The following is a 17,558-nucleotide window of genomic DNA, read 5'->3' on the forward strand; positions in this document are numbered from 1 at the left end:
GTGTTGCCCTCCAGCTGGACCCTGGCCAGTGAAAGCTTGGCAGACCCAAAGCCCTTGCCTGGATCTTGGAGAACTACAGTTTTGCTGCCAACCCTCTGCCCCCTGCTTCCTTCCTTCCATGCTGACCTGATTGGTCACTGATCCTCAGTGTCCCACCTCCTAAGCACATTTCAAAGACTCCTCCATCTCCACCGCCACTCCTTAGCCCAGACCACCATTCTCTACTACCTGGCTCCCTGCTCCAGCTTCTTGCCCAGTCTCACCTCTCCCCGCTTTCTCTGGGACTCAGCCCTGGTTCCCTCTCTGTCCTGCTTAAAGCCTCTGCTGGTTGCTTTCCCTGCGTGACTGTGACATGGCTATTCCCAGTCCTGGCTTCTTGCCTCACCTGCCAGCCTGTCTTGAGCAGCTTTCTCCACATTTCTCCCTGGGTGTCCTCTAGGTCCCTCATGCCCACCATGTCCCAAACTGGCCATCTGGTCTCTCCTTTTGTCCTCCAACCTCCTACTCCCTGCCTCTGTTTCGGGGAGCATCCTACTGCCCCCTGGTCCTCAGGCTACAGGCCCAGCCCCAGGCCCATCCTAGGTGCCTCTCTCTGCTTTCCTTCTGGCCTCCCTGCCTGCCTTCCCATCCCAGTGGCTCCAGGCTGCTGTAGCCCCTGCCATCTCCCTGGGCTCCCAGCGCCCATTCTCTCATCCTCTACACAGCAGCCAGAGGGATCTGTCTCAATCGGCCCATGCCCCTTCTCTGTTTAAGCCTTCCATAGCTCCCTTTTGCCCTCAGGACAAAACCCACATTCCTCACTGTGCCCCTGAGCCCTGCAGGCAGAAGCCTGTCTCACTTCCCAGCTCCTTATACCTGGAGCAGAATTTGCCATTTCCTAGGGGTACTGGGCCCTTTAGCACCTCTGGGCTCTGTGCAGGATGCACCCGTCTGTCTCACTGGCCATACTCCCTCTTCCTTCAGGGCTCGGTATGGAGATGCTCTTGCCCCTGGTTCCCCCTGTCACAGTCCTGACCACTGAGCCATCATTGTCTAGTGGTTTCTCCCCATCCACACACATGCACCGGATCTTGAGCCCCATGGGGGCAAGTCCAGGGCTGTCTACAATATGCCACTCAAGTGTCCCCAGTGCCATCTGGCATGGAACCAACACACAGGAAGTGGCTTGGGGACTGTGGTCTCCAGGCCAGCGGGGCTGTCCCCTTACTCTCCTGTCCCTGTTCTTCTCTGCCTACAGAATGCCAGCTGATGAAGACCGAGAGACCGCGGCCCAACACATTCGTCATACGCTGCCTGCAGTGGACCACAGTCATCGAGAGGACCTTCCACGTAGATTCTCCAGATGAGAGGCAAGTCTGAGCCTCTGTGTGGCTGCCCTTGGAGAGTGGCCAGGCCTAGTGAGGGGAAGTGGTACAGGTGGACAGGTCATCCTAGCTGGAGCTGGTTGGAGCAGGGGTTCTCAGCCTGCAGACCGCCTGTGGTCTGAGTACTGGAAGGTGCGTTGGGATCACAGGTGGAGCTTGTTAACGAGATGGGGCTTGGGGCCTGTGGTTATCTGGAGGTCTGTGGAGGGTCAGGAGGCTGCAGTGTTAATGAGCATCTCCACCGATGTTGAGACAGGCCGTCCAGAGACCTGATGTTTTAAAAAGATCAGTGTAATAATCAGAAGAGGTAATACGGGTTTACCTAGTTCAGAAATTAAACAGTGTTATAAGGAAGGTGTCCAGTGAAGGCTTCCCTCTCCCTTCTGCCCCACCCCAGCCCCAAGTTAACTGCTCTTCTGCGCCCTCCAAGGGCTTCGTCCAGTGGGGACAGGCTCGCTCAGGTAGAGCCTTGCACGCCCTTGTCCCCGTGTTTTCCTTCTCACACTAAAGGTAGTGCTGCGCACAAGCTGTTCTAAACTTGCTTTTCTACTTAACTCATCGTGGAGAATCTTTCTGCTTCCATCTGTAACAAGCTGCCACTTTTGTGGTACACGGCTGCATGTGTGTGTTCCCGGGTTCGTAGAGCAGTTCTTTCGGGACGGTGACGGGGGTTGTTGGCAGTGTCGGCGCACTCCGAGCAGTGCCGAGGTGCGTGCGCTACCTACGCCCGTCTCGTCGACGTGTGTGCAGGTGCATCTGTGAGATGAGTTATCGGGTGGAGGCCTGCTGGGTCCCAGGGAATGTGTATTCGTGATGTTGACAAGTGTGTCGGTCAGGTCATGCTGAAGCGTGTCCACACAGCTTCGTGTTTGCAGGCGTTTGGGTGTTTATCAGTCGCTCCCTGGGCAGTGGCGCGCCAGGGCGGTTTTCACTGGCCTTTCCTCTGTGGGTGGGTTTGGGTTCCTCACGTTTGCTCAAGGGCCATGCGAAATTCTCTTTCTGGTTGTCTGTATCCTTTGCCTATTTTTCTATTGGGTAGTCTTTTTCTTATTTATTTCTGAAAGCTCTTTAAATATTAGGAAGCTTAGCACTTTGTAATGAGTGGCAAATATTTTTCCTCACTTTGTTTCTTTTCTTTGAAAAGTAGTCTTTTAGCTTTTCTGTCGGGTGAGAATTCAGCTGACCCCCTGGGGAACCCCAGAACAGTGCCATCCAAGAAAATGTTCAGCCATGGTACAAATGTTCTGTACTTGCAGTGCCCAAGAGAATGCCCGTTGAGCATTTGAAGCGTGGTTAGTGCAACTAGGGGATGGGATTCTTTTAATTAATTCATTTATATAACTACCCTCTTGTACAGTGCATTTCTAGAGCATACAGAAAACAATGTCACAAGAGGTGTTGCCACAGTCTATAGTGTAATTGTTGTTGTGTACCTTCCCAAGGTTAAAAACATGCTCACCTCACCAAGTGGAACAGAATGACCATCTCCGGCCAGCTGAGTGAGGTGTCACTGCCACTAAAGGCAGTTAAGGCCATTAGGTGCATAGGATCTGGGTGTTGGGCTGAGTTTTGAAGTACAGGGCGAAGGAGCAGGTGACAGAGGAAAGAGGGAGCAGCACGTGTAGCGGCCTGGAGGTGAGACAGCTCGGCGTTCCAGGAACCATAGTGTGTTTTGCGGCACCAAAGAATCAAGGGCCAGAGGGGAGAGGGAGAGGTGGAGAGCCTTGAAGCTGGTGAGCCCAGCCAGGACCTAGACTCCAGATGGCGATCCCCGCCGGGCTTGGCGGGCGGTGGGTCAGGTGGGGTTTGTCACAGGGCTTCTGAAAGGTTCAGGGAGATGACACACAGGAAGCCCTTCACTCAGCAGCAGCTGGCACACGGTGTGCAAGGCTGGAGAAGGACCTGTGCGGAGCCACCAGAGTGTTCCTTGGGCAGGAGACCCCTCTGGTTTTCACCGCAGCAGATGCCATGGCCGTCAGCGTGGGGAAGAGTCCCTTTCTGAGGACGGGTCCCCCAGTGAGGCACTGGCATCTCCTGAGAATAGGACTTTCTCCTGTATAATCATGGTACCGTTATCACATTTGAGGTGACTCTTTTAAAATATGTTTGATGATAGCCTCCCCATAGCCATTCTTGAATTTTCCCAGTTCTCAAAATGGTGTTTTAGAAACCAGCATTTGTTTAAGGTGCATGTTGTCTGTCTGGCCCATTTCGGTCTGTGTCAGCCCTTTGTCTCCCTGCCTCCTGCCCCGTGGCTTCCACCCTGTGACATTGATTTTTTTTTTTTATTAGTCGGGCCAGTTGTCTTGTAGAATGTTCCACACTATCTACATATCATATTGCTGCCTTGGGGGTCTGTGTATCCTGCTCTTCTGTGCCTACATTTCCTGGAAACCAGGAATTAGGTCTGGAGCAGGGTTGGCAAACTACAGCCTAGTCTCCTGTTTTGTAAATAAAGTTTTATTGGACCACAACCATGCCCATGGCTGCTTTTTCCCTATGGTGGCAGAGTTGAGTAGTTGTGATAAGAGGCCGTGTGGCCAAGCAAAACCTAAAATATTTTACTGTTTGGACATTTACAAAAGTTTGCAGACTGCTGGTCTTGACAGGTATACTTAACAGTGTATTACATTAGTATGATTTCTTTAAGTGTGTTTTATTGATTATGCTGTTATAGTTGTCCCAGTTATTCCCCCGTTGCCCTCTGCCCGGTACCCACCTTCCCTCCAGCATCCCCCCCTTCTCCGCCCACTTAGTTCATGTCCAAGGGTCACGTATATAAGTTCTTTGGGTTCTCCATTTCCTATACTGTTCTTAACCTCACCCTATTTTATACATACCATTTATGCTTTTTATTCCTCATACCTTTTCCCACATTCCCCCCCTCCATCTCCCAGCTGATAACCCTCCATGTGATCTTCATACCCATGGTTCTATTCTTGTTCTAGTTGTTTGCTTAGTTTGTTTTTGTTTTTGTTTTTTAGATTCACTTGATAGTTGTGTTTGTTATCATTTTAATGTTCATTGTTTTAGTCTTCCTTTTCTTAATAATCCAAAAACAAAATATCAATGTATGCCTCTTATCCCTCCCCCCAAATAAGTCCCTTTAAAATTTCATACAATAAAGGCTTGGTGATGATGAGCTCTTTAACTTGACCTTATCTGGGAAGCACTTATCTGCCCTTCCATTCTAAATGATAGCTTTGTGAGTAGAGTAATCTAGGTTGTAGGTCCTTGCTTTTCATGACTTCGAATACTTCTTTCCAGCCTCTTCTTGCCTGCAAAGTTTCTCTTGAGAAATCAGCTGATAGTTTTATGGAAACTCCTTTGTAAGTTACTCTCTGCTTTTCTCTTGTTGCTGTTAAGATTCTCTCTCAATCCTTAACCTTTGGCAGTTCAATTATGATGTGTCTTGGTGTGGCCCTCTTTGGGTCCAGTTTGTTTGGGGCTCTGTGCTTCCTGTACTTGTATGTCTCTTTCCTTTGCCAAATTAGGACAATTTTCTTCCATTTAAAAAAATTTTTATTTATTTATCTTTAGAGGGGAAGAGAAGGAGAGAGGGAGAGAAATACCAGTGTATGGTTGCCTCTCATGCATCCCCCCTCTACTGGGAACTGCCCTGCAACCCAGGCATGTGCCCTGACTGGGAATTGAAGCACAATTGTTTGGTTTGCAGGCCCGCACTCAGTCCACTGAGCTACACCAGCTGGGGCTCTTCCATTGTTTTTTTCAAATAAGGTTTCAATTTCTTGCTTTCTCTTCTTCTTCTGGCATCCCTATGATTTGGTTATTGGTATGTTTGAAAATGCCCAGAGTCTTCTTCTCTCCTTGCTTTTTTGAATTCTTGTTTTTTCATTCTGTCCCGGTCGAATGTGTATTTCTTCCACATTCAATGAATTGGAACCTTCTGTTCCAATTCATTGATTTTAACCCTGGCTTCCTTCCCTTCACTGTTGGTTCCCTGTGAGTTTTTCTTTATTTCACTTAGTGTAGCCTTCGTTTCTTCCCTTAGGCTTTTGTGGAGCTCAGTGAGTTCTCCAAGTATCCTTATCATCAGTTGTCTTAAGGTCTGTATCTGATAGGTTGGCTATCTTTGTTTCTCTTAGTTCTTTTACTGAGGTTTTGTTCTTTCATTTTGAGCCATATTTCTTTGTCTCCTCAATTTGGCAGCCTCCCTGTTTTTGCTTCTGTGTATTAGGTAGAGCTGCTTTGACTCCCTGTATTGGCACCTGTTACAATGTTGTATGGGGTGGAGCCTCTGATAATTGCCAGGGCAGGGGCAGCCTGCTTCACAGCTTCATGGCTTTGTGTTGGGGGGGAGGGGCGCCCAGAGAGGGGGCATTGCTGCTGCTTGACTGCTGGAGGTTTATCCAGCACTCACCCCACTTCCAGCCACCTATGTGATGGCACCCCTCTGCTGTTGCTCTGGTGGTGATTCTGGAGCGGGTGGGTTTGTATACGTTCTGGGGCTCTGTAGACCCTTTAAATGGACTTTCCTGAGAGACTGGGCAGTTCCTTTTGCCTCCCCAGCCTGCACGGGGTTTTATAGCCCGAGTTAGGCTTGCTCCCAGGCATCCCCAGTGTGAGGTGCCTGTCCCGCGGGCCGCACAGCGTGCTCCCCACTGCCTGCCCTCCTGCCGCACCCTGTCCTCTCCGTTCTCCTTCCCGTCTGGGTGAATATGTCTTCTCTAAGTCCTTGGTTGTCGGACTTCCGTACAGCTCAGTTTTCTGGCAGTTTTGGGTGTTTTTTGTTTCGAGGTTTGTTGTAATCCTTCTTATGGTTGTGCAAGGAGGCGAAGTGTATGTTCTATGCCTCCATCTTGACCAGAAGCCCCTAGTGTGATCTTTTTCATGTAAATCTTAGAATGTAATTTCTCTGCCTAGAACTCTGGGGGGCTTTTAGTCCCACTTGGAGTAAGTGCCATGTTCCATAGTCAGCACCATGTTCTGCAAAGTCCCACATGGTCTGGTCCCCTCTTCAGAATCATTTTCTCCCACTAGTTCCCTCACTTCAGCCATACTCGTCCCCTGCTGTTCTTAAACGTGCCAGACACACTTTCAGCCGTAGGACCTTTGCACTTGCCGTTCCCTTTGCTTAGCATCTTTTTCTCCCAGATGTTATTGTTCTTTCTTTCCTTAACTTCATCGGGTCTCTGCTCACATGTCACCTTCTCGGAGTGTTCTGTCCTCCCCCCATATTTCTCTTACCCTTACCCTGCTTTATTTTTCTTCATAGCACCTGCCTAGCAGATGTGATATTTCTTTATTTCTTTTTTTAAATTTTTATTTATTGATTTGAGAGAGAGACAGACAGGCATCAACTTGTTCTACTTAGATTCTTGCATGTGCTCTGACCAGGATCAAACCTGCAACCTTGGTTTGTCAAGACAACACTCTGACCGACGGAGCCACCCAGCCTGGGCCACATTCTCTGTTTATAGGTGCTGGGAACGTAAGTGGATGTTCAGTAAACGTTTGTTGAGTGAATAAGAGAATAACTAAAACTAACTCTCTGTTGGCCAGACCCTATTCTGAGATCTTTAGGTGCACTGACTCATTTGACCCTCACACTATTTCTGGGAGGTAGCGCCCCACCTGCAGTACAGGGGTGAGGACAGTGAGGTGGTGGCACAGGGAGTCACAGAAGAAAAGGAAGATCTGAAGGACCCGAGTGCCCCCCACCAGGCGTGGCTGGCTCTGCACCAACCAGCTGAGCCATCCTCGGGGATCTGCGCACAGAGTGGGAGCACAGGTGCCCTCCAGCTGCCAGTACCCATCTGGGATGGCCCTGGTTAGGGAGAGAAGTCCCTTGTCTGCTGTCAGACCAGCAGCCACCTGTTACCCCTGAAGCTGTGCGGAGGACAGCCCTGCCACCTCGGGTGTACTGGGCTTCCTTCTCGGATGTGTTTAGTCTTGCTCAGCAGGGCACCTTGGGGCTGGGGCCCAGGATCTGGAGTCAGGCCGGCGCCTTGCCACTCTCTCGGTGGCGCTCAGTTCCCTGGCTGTCACACAGGGCAAAGGGGGAAGCCAGCGTGGAAGCACTGCCAGGCTCCCCACGGGATCCTGCATGTTGGCACCTCTTCTCTCCTCCATCTCCTCTGCCACCAGCACCGCCTGCCCAGAGAGCTGCCGTGGTCCCCTCATGCTCCCTCTCACTGCCCCCCGTCTGTGCCCCACACAGCAGCTGCTGACTTAAAACAGAACTCGATCCCCTCACCCCTGCGTAAACCCATCAGTGACTTCCCGTGTTAAGATGTAAATCCCTCACACAGCGGGACATGCAGTCCCCTGTGGTCTGGGCCTGTCCTCCCTCCTGTCCTCGTCCCCTCCATTCCCCTCTCTCGGATTCAGCTCCAGTGCACCTGCTGGGCCTTCTGAAGACACCCAGGCTCCCTCCTGCTCGGGGCCGTTGCCACGCTCCTCATCCACCCAGGTTCCTTCGCTCCCAGCACTTTGCAGGCTGCCCCTCTCCCTCCATTTCATTTCACAGCCATGTGCCAAGTGCCTGTTCTGGGTGCTGGGGATAGTCCGTGTTCCAGGGACATCTGTCAAGTCCTGGCTTACATGACACCCCCTTGGAGAGGCTTTTCCAGACCACCCACCCTCTGGGAAGGGGCTTCCCGCTCCAGTTCCCGCCTTGGAAACTTCACACACTTACACCTTCTCCATTGGGCTCAGAGCTCCGTGGGGCTGGCTTCCTCCCGCAGCCCCTGAGTGCCCAGAACCAGGCCGGGTGCGCAGACGGCCTTCAGGGAGTACTGCTGGCTGGCTGGTGGGGCGGATGCTCACAGCCACCCCTCGATGTACTCACTCAATACCAGGCACTGCCCTAAGCGCTAATGTCTGGTGTTGCATTTCACCCTTACACTGCCCTCTGGTCCCTGCTCCATGTGACAGCCAGCTGAGACACAGGAAAGTTAAATCACCTGTCCAGTGGTGCCTCCAGGAGGGACAGAACTAAGATTCACGCCAGGCCATCCAGCTCCGGCAGCTGTGCACTCAGCCCCTGGACGATGCCCAGTGTGTGTGGGAGGCAGATAGAGGCTGGAGAAGCAAGGCCACTTGGGGCCCCTCATGGCCAGCTTGCAGAGCAGAGCCGAGCTCCGGGCCTCAGCTCCCGGCTCCCAGGCCTGTGCCACGCTCAGCCTGGGGCTGCATGAGGGAGTGCGGCTCCCTCAAATGTGCCTTCCTGGCCTCTGAGCCCAGGGGAAGGATAAGAAGGCTCCCGGAAGTTCCTCTGAAGGGAGAAGTGCTTTGGGGTGGCAGGGGCACCTGGGTCCCTGGGCCTCTGCTTTGGGCCACGTAACTGGGCACGCGTCAGCCTCTCTGTCTCGGTCTCCTCCTTTGTCAAAGGAGGTGAATAACTGCCTACTTCACAGGGTTGTCAGGGGGCCTCATGGGTTACCTCCCCTAAAGTGTCTGGGTACTTCACATGAGGTAAACTGTCCTCTTAGGAAATTTTCAATGTTGGGTGTAAGACCGTGGGTTAGAGAAACAGAGCGCCCCTGCCAGTGGCAGGCTTGTGCTTCCATTCAGTGGCAGGGTCCACTCTTGGGGGGCAGTTTTCCTCCGCTCAGCCCCTGGGCTGCGGCACAGTGTCCCCTTCTCCCTGAGCCCTCGGGAGCGCACCCTGCCTCGTCCCTCTGGGCCTCGTCTGGGAAGGAAGCAGCAGCTTTCATTAGGGACTGGTGGCAGGTGCTAGGAGCCAGGTGGCTCCACCGAGGCCTGGCTGTGTGGCCTGCACAGGTGACGGCCCTTCAGTTCCCACTGAAGGGACACGCCCAGCCCTCCTCCAGTGCTCTTAAGGAGGCGGAATAAGGTGGTGTCTGTGGCACTGTTACTGTTCTCTTGTGTCTCTTTGGGGGAAGGAGATTGGTTCCCCTGGGGGCTCCGCTTTGAGGTGTGGAAGACGAGTCTTCCCCAGCTCTGGGTGGGAGCTCCCCTCTGCCCCAGACACCATGTTGCAAACCCTTAAGGAGTATCCTGGACCAAGGCCCTTGCTTTTTCTCTGAATTCTGAGTGCTGCAAGCATGCAACCTCAGTCCAGTTGGAGCAGAGTTGGGAACTTGTATGGCCTGGGGAGGGCCCCAGTTACCCTGTCCAGCCTCCTGCATCCTGCTGAGTTTGGCAGGTCCCTGTGCAACTGGGTGCCTGAGTCAAGGTGGATGGGTGAGCCGAGGCCCCATGCAGTGTTGCTAACATCTTCCTCGAGTTGAGCACTTTCTATGGAATCAGTGCTTTGCACACGTCCGCTTGTCAGTGTCTCAGTGTCCCCAGCCCACCGCGGAGGGTGGCAGACTGAGAGGAGTGAGCGTGCCCAGGTGGCAGAGGTGCCATCTGAGCTCCAGCTGCTGTGGGCCCGGAGCCCGTGCTTCTGGTCAGAAACTGCGTCCAAGAGGCTGCTGCAGAGGAGCCCCTGGGAGCTGCCTCCAGAGGTCCTGCAGTGTGGACGCACCATCGCTGACTTGTCCAGGGTGCCGCTGAGGGCTGCCCGTGTCCCCCTTGTGCGTGAGGACGAGAGCACTCTGGGCATCTCAGCCTGCAGCTTGCTGTTTCGCGTGTGACAGTCTCTGTGTGAGACACATGCGTGATTTCCTTTGTAGTATGCCGGTGTCTCAGTAGATTGGTGATGTCTTTTAATCCATGGTTTTGTACCCACCGTCAGCATTTTTAAATTTCTAAGAGGACAGTTACAATTTGACAGAGTAAATCAAATGTGTCCCCACTCCCATTTTTAGAATTACAGGCTTGTTACTGTAGGCACAGGGATGTATATTGTGAGTGGGTCCAAAGAGGGCACAGGGTAGAACAGTTGAGAAATGCCTGCCTGAGGCACTGGGTCGGAGAAGAGAAGCCAGTGCCACTCCGCACGGGTGTGCCCTGGGCCTCAGCAGGCTCCGCTGGGTGTGCACCAGCCTCGGTGTGGGTTGTCCGGGTGTGCGCGGGCCCGGGTGCTCTCCCACCTGTGGTGCAGGCGGAGGGGTGAGTGCGTGTGTGAGAGAGGACAGGGCATTAGACCGTCCTTTGCCCCGGGGCCCCGGTCCTCTCCCTGGAGGCCTCCAGGGCCCTGGGTCAGGACCATCATTTTCAGAGCTGTCTGTGCTTCTGCGAGTGTCTGTGCGTCAGTCCCTTTAGTTTCTGACTAATAGTGTGATGGCACACGCTCTGTTCTGCCGTCCTGTTTCACGTAGGGTGTCTCGGGTCACTCCCAGTCTGCACCCTCTCGACCTTGCGGCGCCCTGCGAGCGCGGTACTGCTGCCGTGTTTCCTCGAGTCCAGGGTGCTGTCACCTGAAGACACGCCGCCGGTTTATATAATATTAGGAAAAAGCAGGGCCCAGTTAAATCAGGGCGTGTGTCGTGGGCCGGGTGGGGTTTAGAAGTGTGCTGGACCCTTGAGCAACGTAGGTTGGAGCTGCAGGGGTCCACATGTACGTGGGATTTTTTTCCAATAAATACTGTAAATTTGCTTTATCTTCTTTCTGATTTTCTTCATAACGTTTTCTTTTCTCTGGTTTACTTCATGGTAAGAGTATAGTATATAATATCTATAGCAACCAGAATAGGATTTAATTGACTGTTATCAGTAAGGCCTCTGGTCAGTACTAGGTTATTAGTGGTTGACTTTTGGGGGAGTTCAAAGTTAAATACATGGATTTCAACTGTGCAGGGGGTCAGCACTCTTCACACCTGCATTGGTTCACGGTCAGCGGTAGTGCTGTGTGGTGTGTGTGGAAACAGAGGCTCAAGGTGTGCAGCACAGAAGGCTGCCTGGGCTCCGCCTCGGAACCTCAGCCCGGCCACTGCTCCGTACGTGACCTTGGGCAGGGGCCTCAGGAGTGCAGAACAGTTCACACCTGCTGCCTGGGCCTGGAGGGGGATTCTGGAAGATTCTGTGCTCATTGGGGCTTGTTTAAACCACAGTGATTTTGGAGGTTGCCTGCTTACACTCTGAATTTTCTTATTCCTAGCAAATGTTTTCTTTTTTCCACTGTTCATGCGGCTGTTTTATAGACATAAAGTCCAAGTGTGTTCACCAGATAGTGTGTTGGACCCCCTAAAACACTGCGGGGTGGGCCAAAGTGGGGATATGGGCAGTTCCAATCATCCAGTCTCATGTTTTCTTCTTCTTGGTCTCTGGTTGCTTTTACTTATTTTTCTCTCTCTCCAGACAGAACAGTTTGCAGGTATCAGAAGCAAATGCTTCCCCAGTGAATTTTAAGTCATGAGTGACAGACTAATTTGTAGTTCCTAAACCAGACTTCTTTTCCTGGGACCTGCTTCCCTGCCTGCCACCTTCTCCTCCCCCCCCCCCCGGAGCCCTGTCCCTGAGCTTCCTCCCAGCACACAGCCCCTCTAGGCAGTCACGTCTGCGGCTCTTGCCTTTTGAGATCTTCAGCTATTTCGGCTAATGAATGCTTCCTTTTACTCTGGGTTTTCTTTAACAAAACGTTGGTCACTCGTACACTTGAGCTTGTTGTTTGTTCTGGAGGAATTCAGAGGAGCCCCGTGTCTCCCTCATTCAAGGCTCAAGGTGGCAGCTGATTTTCAAGGAGCTGAGAAGAAAGGTGGTCTCTCCGCTTTGATCATGTAATCGCTGCCTGACTTCAAGTGGCCCCTCCTGGGCCATAGACGGTCTCTGTCCTTATTCCACTCTCGCCCCCTCCCACGCGGGGGCCTGTAAAATTTCAGTTTAGTCCTGTCAGCTCTCCCCAGCACAGACATCTACAAGAGTGCCCAGAGTTTTTGCAGGGGACGGGGCTCAGCCCTTCCTGCCCAGGTCTCATGGCTCTCCTGACCTCTCCCCACACAGGGAGGAGTGGATGCAGGCCATCCAGATGGTCGCCAACAGTCTCAAGCAGCGTGGTCTCGGCGAGGACCCCATGGACTACAAGTGTGGCTCCCCTAGTGACTCCTCCGCGGCTGAGGAGATGGAAGTGTCCGTCAACAAGGCGCGGGCCAAGGTGGTGAGTGCTCCGGGAGTGCGGGTGGCCCTGCTGCCCTGGTTTTGCGTGGAGAGTGTGCTTTGCCCAACCCTGCCCGCCCGCCCGTGGCGTGGGGGCGCTCAGTGCGGAAGCCCCAGGCGCCCTCTTTGCCCAGCTCCTCCTGTGAGGTCGGCAGCATCCGTCCACCCCCACGTCGGAGCCCTCCCAGGGCCTCATGTCCGGGAGAGCCTTGGTCTGAAGGCCACTGCAGACCCGGCGGTTGCTGCCTGGAGCCTCTCTTCCTGCTCCTACCGGAGCACTTTGGCAACAGTGTCCTTTGATTTTCCTTTTTCTTTGTGAAAATGTTCTCCCACTGGCCATGCGCCAAGCTGCGCTGATGGCTCTGCTCCCCCCACCCTGGCAGACCATGAATGACTTCGACTATCTCAAGCTCCTCGGCAAGGGCACCTTTGGCAAAGTCATCCTGGTGCGGGAGAAGGCCACCGGCCGCTACTACGCCATGAAGATCCTGCGGAAGGAGGTGATCATCGCCAAGGTGGGTGCCGCCCGGGCTGGGTGGCCTCGGGGAGGCGGGGGCCCCGCGTGGGGCCGGGACACGTAAGTGCACCTTCCACAGCACCATCCCGTTTCCCCACCGGCCCATAGCAAACTTCTAACATATACAAAAATTTTAAAAGAAAAATAAATATAATGGACGCCCGTGTAGCCGTCATCCAGCATCAGCGGTTATCAGCATTCGGTTAGTTTTGTTTCGTCGGCACCGCTCTGCCCTTTTCCTCTGGGTGGAGCACTGTGAGGCAGTGTAGACAGTGCACAGTTCAGTATCCATGTAGGCTGGGGCAGGTATTTCAGTAAGTGAAGGTTTTAAAGATGGTGATTGTGGTATTGTGATTATTCTCAGCAAAGTGAACGGTCCCAGTGTCACTGGTCCAAAGCAGGGTTTCTGGGCCTCAGCACCGTGGACACTCGGGCCAGATGGCTGTGCTGCGGGGGTGCTGTGCACCGGTAGGGCGTGTGCTGCCCGTCCGCCTCCCCCCACTTCTCCTCTGAGCCGTGACCGTCAGAAATGTCTTCAGACCTTATTACCACACACCCTCGGGGATGGGCTCACCCAGGGGGAGAGCCCGAGTCTAGGCCTGCAGGTGGTGCAGGGTGGTCAGCACCTCTCGGACGACCGCAGTGCTCCGGGTTTCCAGGCGACGCTGACGCCGTCCATGTGGGAACCAGACACTGAGCTGCTGCTCCCCGTCTTGGAACCTGGCTCTAGAGTCAGTTGCTTCTTCCAGCAAGAACATTTGTGGGTGGTGATTCCCACCGCCTTCGGCATCACCTCAGCGCTCCTGATGTCTGCTAGTTCCCTCTTAGGGATGTTAAAGCTGCCCTGTGGCCTTGGGAGGTGACAGCCTGATCTCGTCATCATAAATCACCTTTTCCCCTTGTGGTTTTGAGAGCAAGCCACGGAGCATCCTTGCTTGGGTCCTCGTTTCAGTGGGGTTTGTGGGCGGCGAGGTGCCATTCCTGCCGTTCCCTCCCTCTGCACATCTGCTAGGAATGGAATTGCCTTGCACCGGTTGTCCCACCTTTAGGTGGCGGGGCAGGTGTGCTGTCACCCACTAGCCCCTCCCCTGGCCTCTGTCTGCAGGATGAAGTCGCCCACACAGTCACCGAGAGCCGGGTCCTCCAGAACACCAGGCACCCGTTCCTCACCGTGAGTGCCGTTCCCCTCAGCCTGTGCGCCGTGGGGCCTCCTCCAGACCAGTCACTTTGGCCGGAGCTCAGGGAGTGAGCCCGGCCTGCTACTGGGAAGCAGAGACTTAGTGTCGGCCCGAGGGCTGGGGCCGGGTGTTGCCGGGCTCCCCAGGTGGCCTGAACTTCTTCATAGACAGTGGCTTCATGTAAACCCCTCCGCTGACCAACAAAACGACATTACAGTGTGGCCCAGGAGAGCGTGGCCGCTGTCGTGACGAGTTTGAGGCATTTAATGCAGCTGGACAAAGTGGGAATATTAGTTCCTGTTCTTATGTTGGCAGTGCAGCCCTAGAAGCAGATGTGTCACCGTGCTGCCTGTCAGCGCAGACGGAGCAGACCCCCCTTCGGGCTGTGGCCGTCAGTCACGGTGCAGGCTCAGGATGGCTTAGGGGTTGTTTCTTCAGCTCAGCGGCTGTCCAGGGGCTCTGTTAATAAGGCAGCGCACTCGTTCCCGTGAAGTCTTGCAAGGCACTTCCAGGTGGGAGACAGAGCACTGGAGCTGCCGAGGGCAGAGGGTCAGCGCAGGGCTCTGAGGAGGCCTCTGGGGGGCTCCCGGGAGCGCAGCTGGGAGCTGCTCCGCGTCGGCAGACCGCTGGCCACGCTGTCTTTGGGTCAGCTCCAGCTCCCCGCCAGCAGACCTCGAGTGTGCGTGTGCACGTGTGCGTGTGGGTGTGTGCATGTGGGTGTGCACGCGCACGTATCTGCGGGAGTTGAATGTGTTCGACTGCACAACAGGAAGAGGAAGAGATGCGAAACGGTGCTGGCTGCTCAGAACTTAGTCTCTCCCCCAACTGTGCTTCCTGGAGACTTAGTGGCAGGCAGAGGACACCATGCTCAGGGCACTGACCTGCTCCCAGCCCGGGGAGCCGAGCCCACTCACACACCCCGAAAGGTTAAGCTGAGGTTTGAACCCTGGCTGCCAGGTTCCCACGGTCGGGCCAGGGTGGGGAACGTCCAGGCAGAATCAGCAGTGCCCAGGCCACTTCCTTCCCCGCAGGCGCTGAAGTACGCCTTCCAGACCCACGACCGCCTGTGCTTTGTGATGGAGTACGCCAATGGTGGGGAGGTGAGTCACACTGCCCCCCGCCTGGCTTTCAGGGGCAGTGAGGTGCCCAAGTTCACATAGCTAGTGAGTGGTGGGCAGGCACAAACTGAGGCCGAGTGAGGTGTGGAGAGGGCTCTGAGGGCGGTTGGACGGCAGAGCTGCAGAGGACGCTGTCGGCGGATGGCCTGCAATGAAAGCATGTGCGGGTCAGGAGCTGCCAGTGCGCCGCTCTCCCCGCGTCCTCCCGACACGGAGCCGTCAGCTGCTCGGTGGCCCCCGCTCTGCATTCTCCGTCACGCAGATGCGATTCACGGGCTGGTGATCGTGGGCTTCGTCTGTCCCGTTTGGTCTCACAGCTCTTGTCACTCGCTCGTGACTTGTGCTCCTCTGCTTCCTGCCGTCACCCCCTCATTCACTGCCCGTCCCGCCACCCCCTTTCACTCTCCCGCCTGGTGCCTGCCGTCAGTCTCCTGCACTAACTCTTCTCAGTTGGTCTTTCGCTGTCACTTGCTGATTCATGGAGTGGGTGTGATGCGGTCACGGGGCTGCCAGGCAGGGTCTGTCTTCCCTGCTCTGGGCCAGGAGTCTGATGACCCTCCTTCCCTTGGCCGGCAGCTGTTCTTCCACCTGTCCCGGGAGCGTGTCTTCACGGAGGAGAGGGCCCGCTTCTATGGTGCGGAGATCGTCTCAGCCCTGGAGTACCTGCACTCGAGGGACGTGGTGTACCGTGACATCAAGGTGAGTGCGCCGCCGCCTCCTGGCGAGGGTCCAGGCTGGGCCCTCGGAGAGGGTTTGTTCACGTGAGGCTATGCCCAGCGTCCTGTGGGACGCAGACCCTCCTGCTCCGGCCCCAGGTGGTTCCTCAGCAAGCAGCCCTGTGTGAGGTCCCTTCCGAGCCTCCTGTGAGCGAGCTCTCCCGTGCTGCCAGAGGGTACAGTGGGCACAGGCACATTAGAAGACACTTTGCAGGATCCACCAACACTGGCCATGTGCGTACACAGCAAGGCAGCCTCTATGCCCTAGGCGTGTGCACCCGGGAATATGGACACACACTCCTAGCAGCACTGTCCACGCTAACCCCAGACTGGGAGCAACCCAAGTGTCTGCTGTCAGAGAGTAGTTAAAACCCACGCAGTGTGTTCACACACTGGGACTCTGCACAGCCGTTAAAGAGAACGGACTCCAGGCTTACGCAGCAGCGTGGGTGCATCTTACAGGCTGATGTTGAGACAAAAAGCCACAGGCAGGACAAACCTGTAGTGTTTACAGGTGTATGTGTGTATAGTGGGGAACTGCAAAAAAGAGCAAGAAAGTAAAGTTACTTCTCTGTCTGGAGCAGGGGGTGGGGGGCGTAGTTAATAACAGGGAAAGGGCACCTGGGGGATCTAAGGGCCTGAAAATGTTCTGCCTTGACCTGGGGGAGGTTTATACAGAGGCTCCCTAAATAGTCCACTGGTGTGAAGTTTGGGAAAAGGTAAGAGAAAGAAATAATAGCCCTCATGTCCAAAGTTGAAAACTGCAGCCCACGGCGGGAGGCAGGCTGGGGCAGGACCAGGCACTGTCTCTCTCGCCCTTTTCTCCAGCTTCCCCAGGCGGCCGGGGCCTGGGGAAGTGTGCAGCCTTAGGGAGTGAGGGCTGCAGTGTGTGCTGGGTGTGCCCCTGGCCTCGTCAGGAGCCCCTGGTCCGACAGCTGCCGTCGCAGGCCACAGGCCCCTCCAGGACAGGGCCGGCTGCCGTCGGGGTGGCAGGAAGCCCCAGGAGGGCGGGTTCCTGATACACCGACTTTTCCTGCAGCTGGAAAACCTCATGCTGGACAAAGACGGCCACATCAAGATCACCGACTTCGGCCTGTGCAAAGAGGGCATCAGTGACGGGGCCACCATGAAAACCTTCTGTGGGACCCCCGAGTATCTGGCACCCGAGGTGTCTGGGGCTGGGACACCGAGGGAGGCAGGGCCCTGGGACTGTGGGCTTCCCCGGCCCAGACTCTCCGAGGACCAGGCTCCAGTTCCTTAGCTCGCCCTCCCCAGTCCCGGGGGGGCCTCGTCCCCACCGGGCCTGGCAGCCTGGGCCCTGGGGTGTGGGCCTGGCCCCTCATTGCCCCTCCCCGCCAGGTGCTGGAGGACAACGACTATGGCCGAGCCGTGGACTGGTGGGGGCTGGGCGTGGTCATGTACGAGATGATGTGCGGCCGGCTGCCCTTCTACAACCAGGACCACGAGCGCCTCTTCGAGCTCATCCTCATGGAGGAGATCCGCTTCCCGCGTACTCTCAGCCCCGAGGCCAAGTCCTTGCTTGCTGGGCTGCTTAAGAAGGACCCCAAGCAGAGGTGAGAGCTGGCACTTGTGCTGCCTTGTGCTGCCTGCTGCCACTGTCCCTGCGGCTCGGAGGAGCAGTGTCCATGGGCACTCCTGCTGGTGGACATAGTGTACGGTCCCCACACGGCTTCTGAGAG

The 17,558-nt window shown here is 55.1% G+C and overlaps 1 protein-coding gene across 1 annotated transcript in view; it reads left to right on the forward strand.

Annotated features, from left to right (window-relative positions):
* Window positions 1-17,558, forward strand: part of AKT2 (AKT serine/threonine kinase 2) — a 48,168-nt gene that overhangs the window by 27,482 nt on the left and 3,128 nt on the right. The window contains exons 4-11 of the mRNA XM_053667519.1: window positions 1,238-1,353; window positions 12,181-12,330; window positions 12,713-12,844; window positions 13,952-14,017; window positions 15,056-15,124; window positions 15,719-15,841; window positions 16,898-17,026; window positions 17,218-17,432. Coding sequence (XP_053523494.1) covers window positions 1,238-1,353; window positions 12,181-12,330; window positions 12,713-12,844; window positions 13,952-14,017; window positions 15,056-15,124; window positions 15,719-15,841; window positions 16,898-17,026; window positions 17,218-17,432 — 1,000 coding nt within the window. The remainder of the gene's footprint in view (window positions 1-1,237; window positions 1,354-12,180; window positions 12,331-12,712; window positions 12,845-13,951; window positions 14,018-15,055; window positions 15,125-15,718; window positions 15,842-16,897; window positions 17,027-17,217; window positions 17,433-17,558) is intronic.

This window comes from Artibeus jamaicensis, unplaced genomic scaffold (assembly GCF_021234435.1).
Source record: "Artibeus jamaicensis isolate MK-2021 breed Jamaican fruit bat unplaced genomic scaffold, CSHL_Jam_final contig_47, whole genome shotgun sequence".
In the NCBI taxonomy this organism is placed as follows: Eukaryota; Metazoa; Chordata; class Mammalia; order Chiroptera; family Phyllostomidae; genus Artibeus; species Artibeus jamaicensis.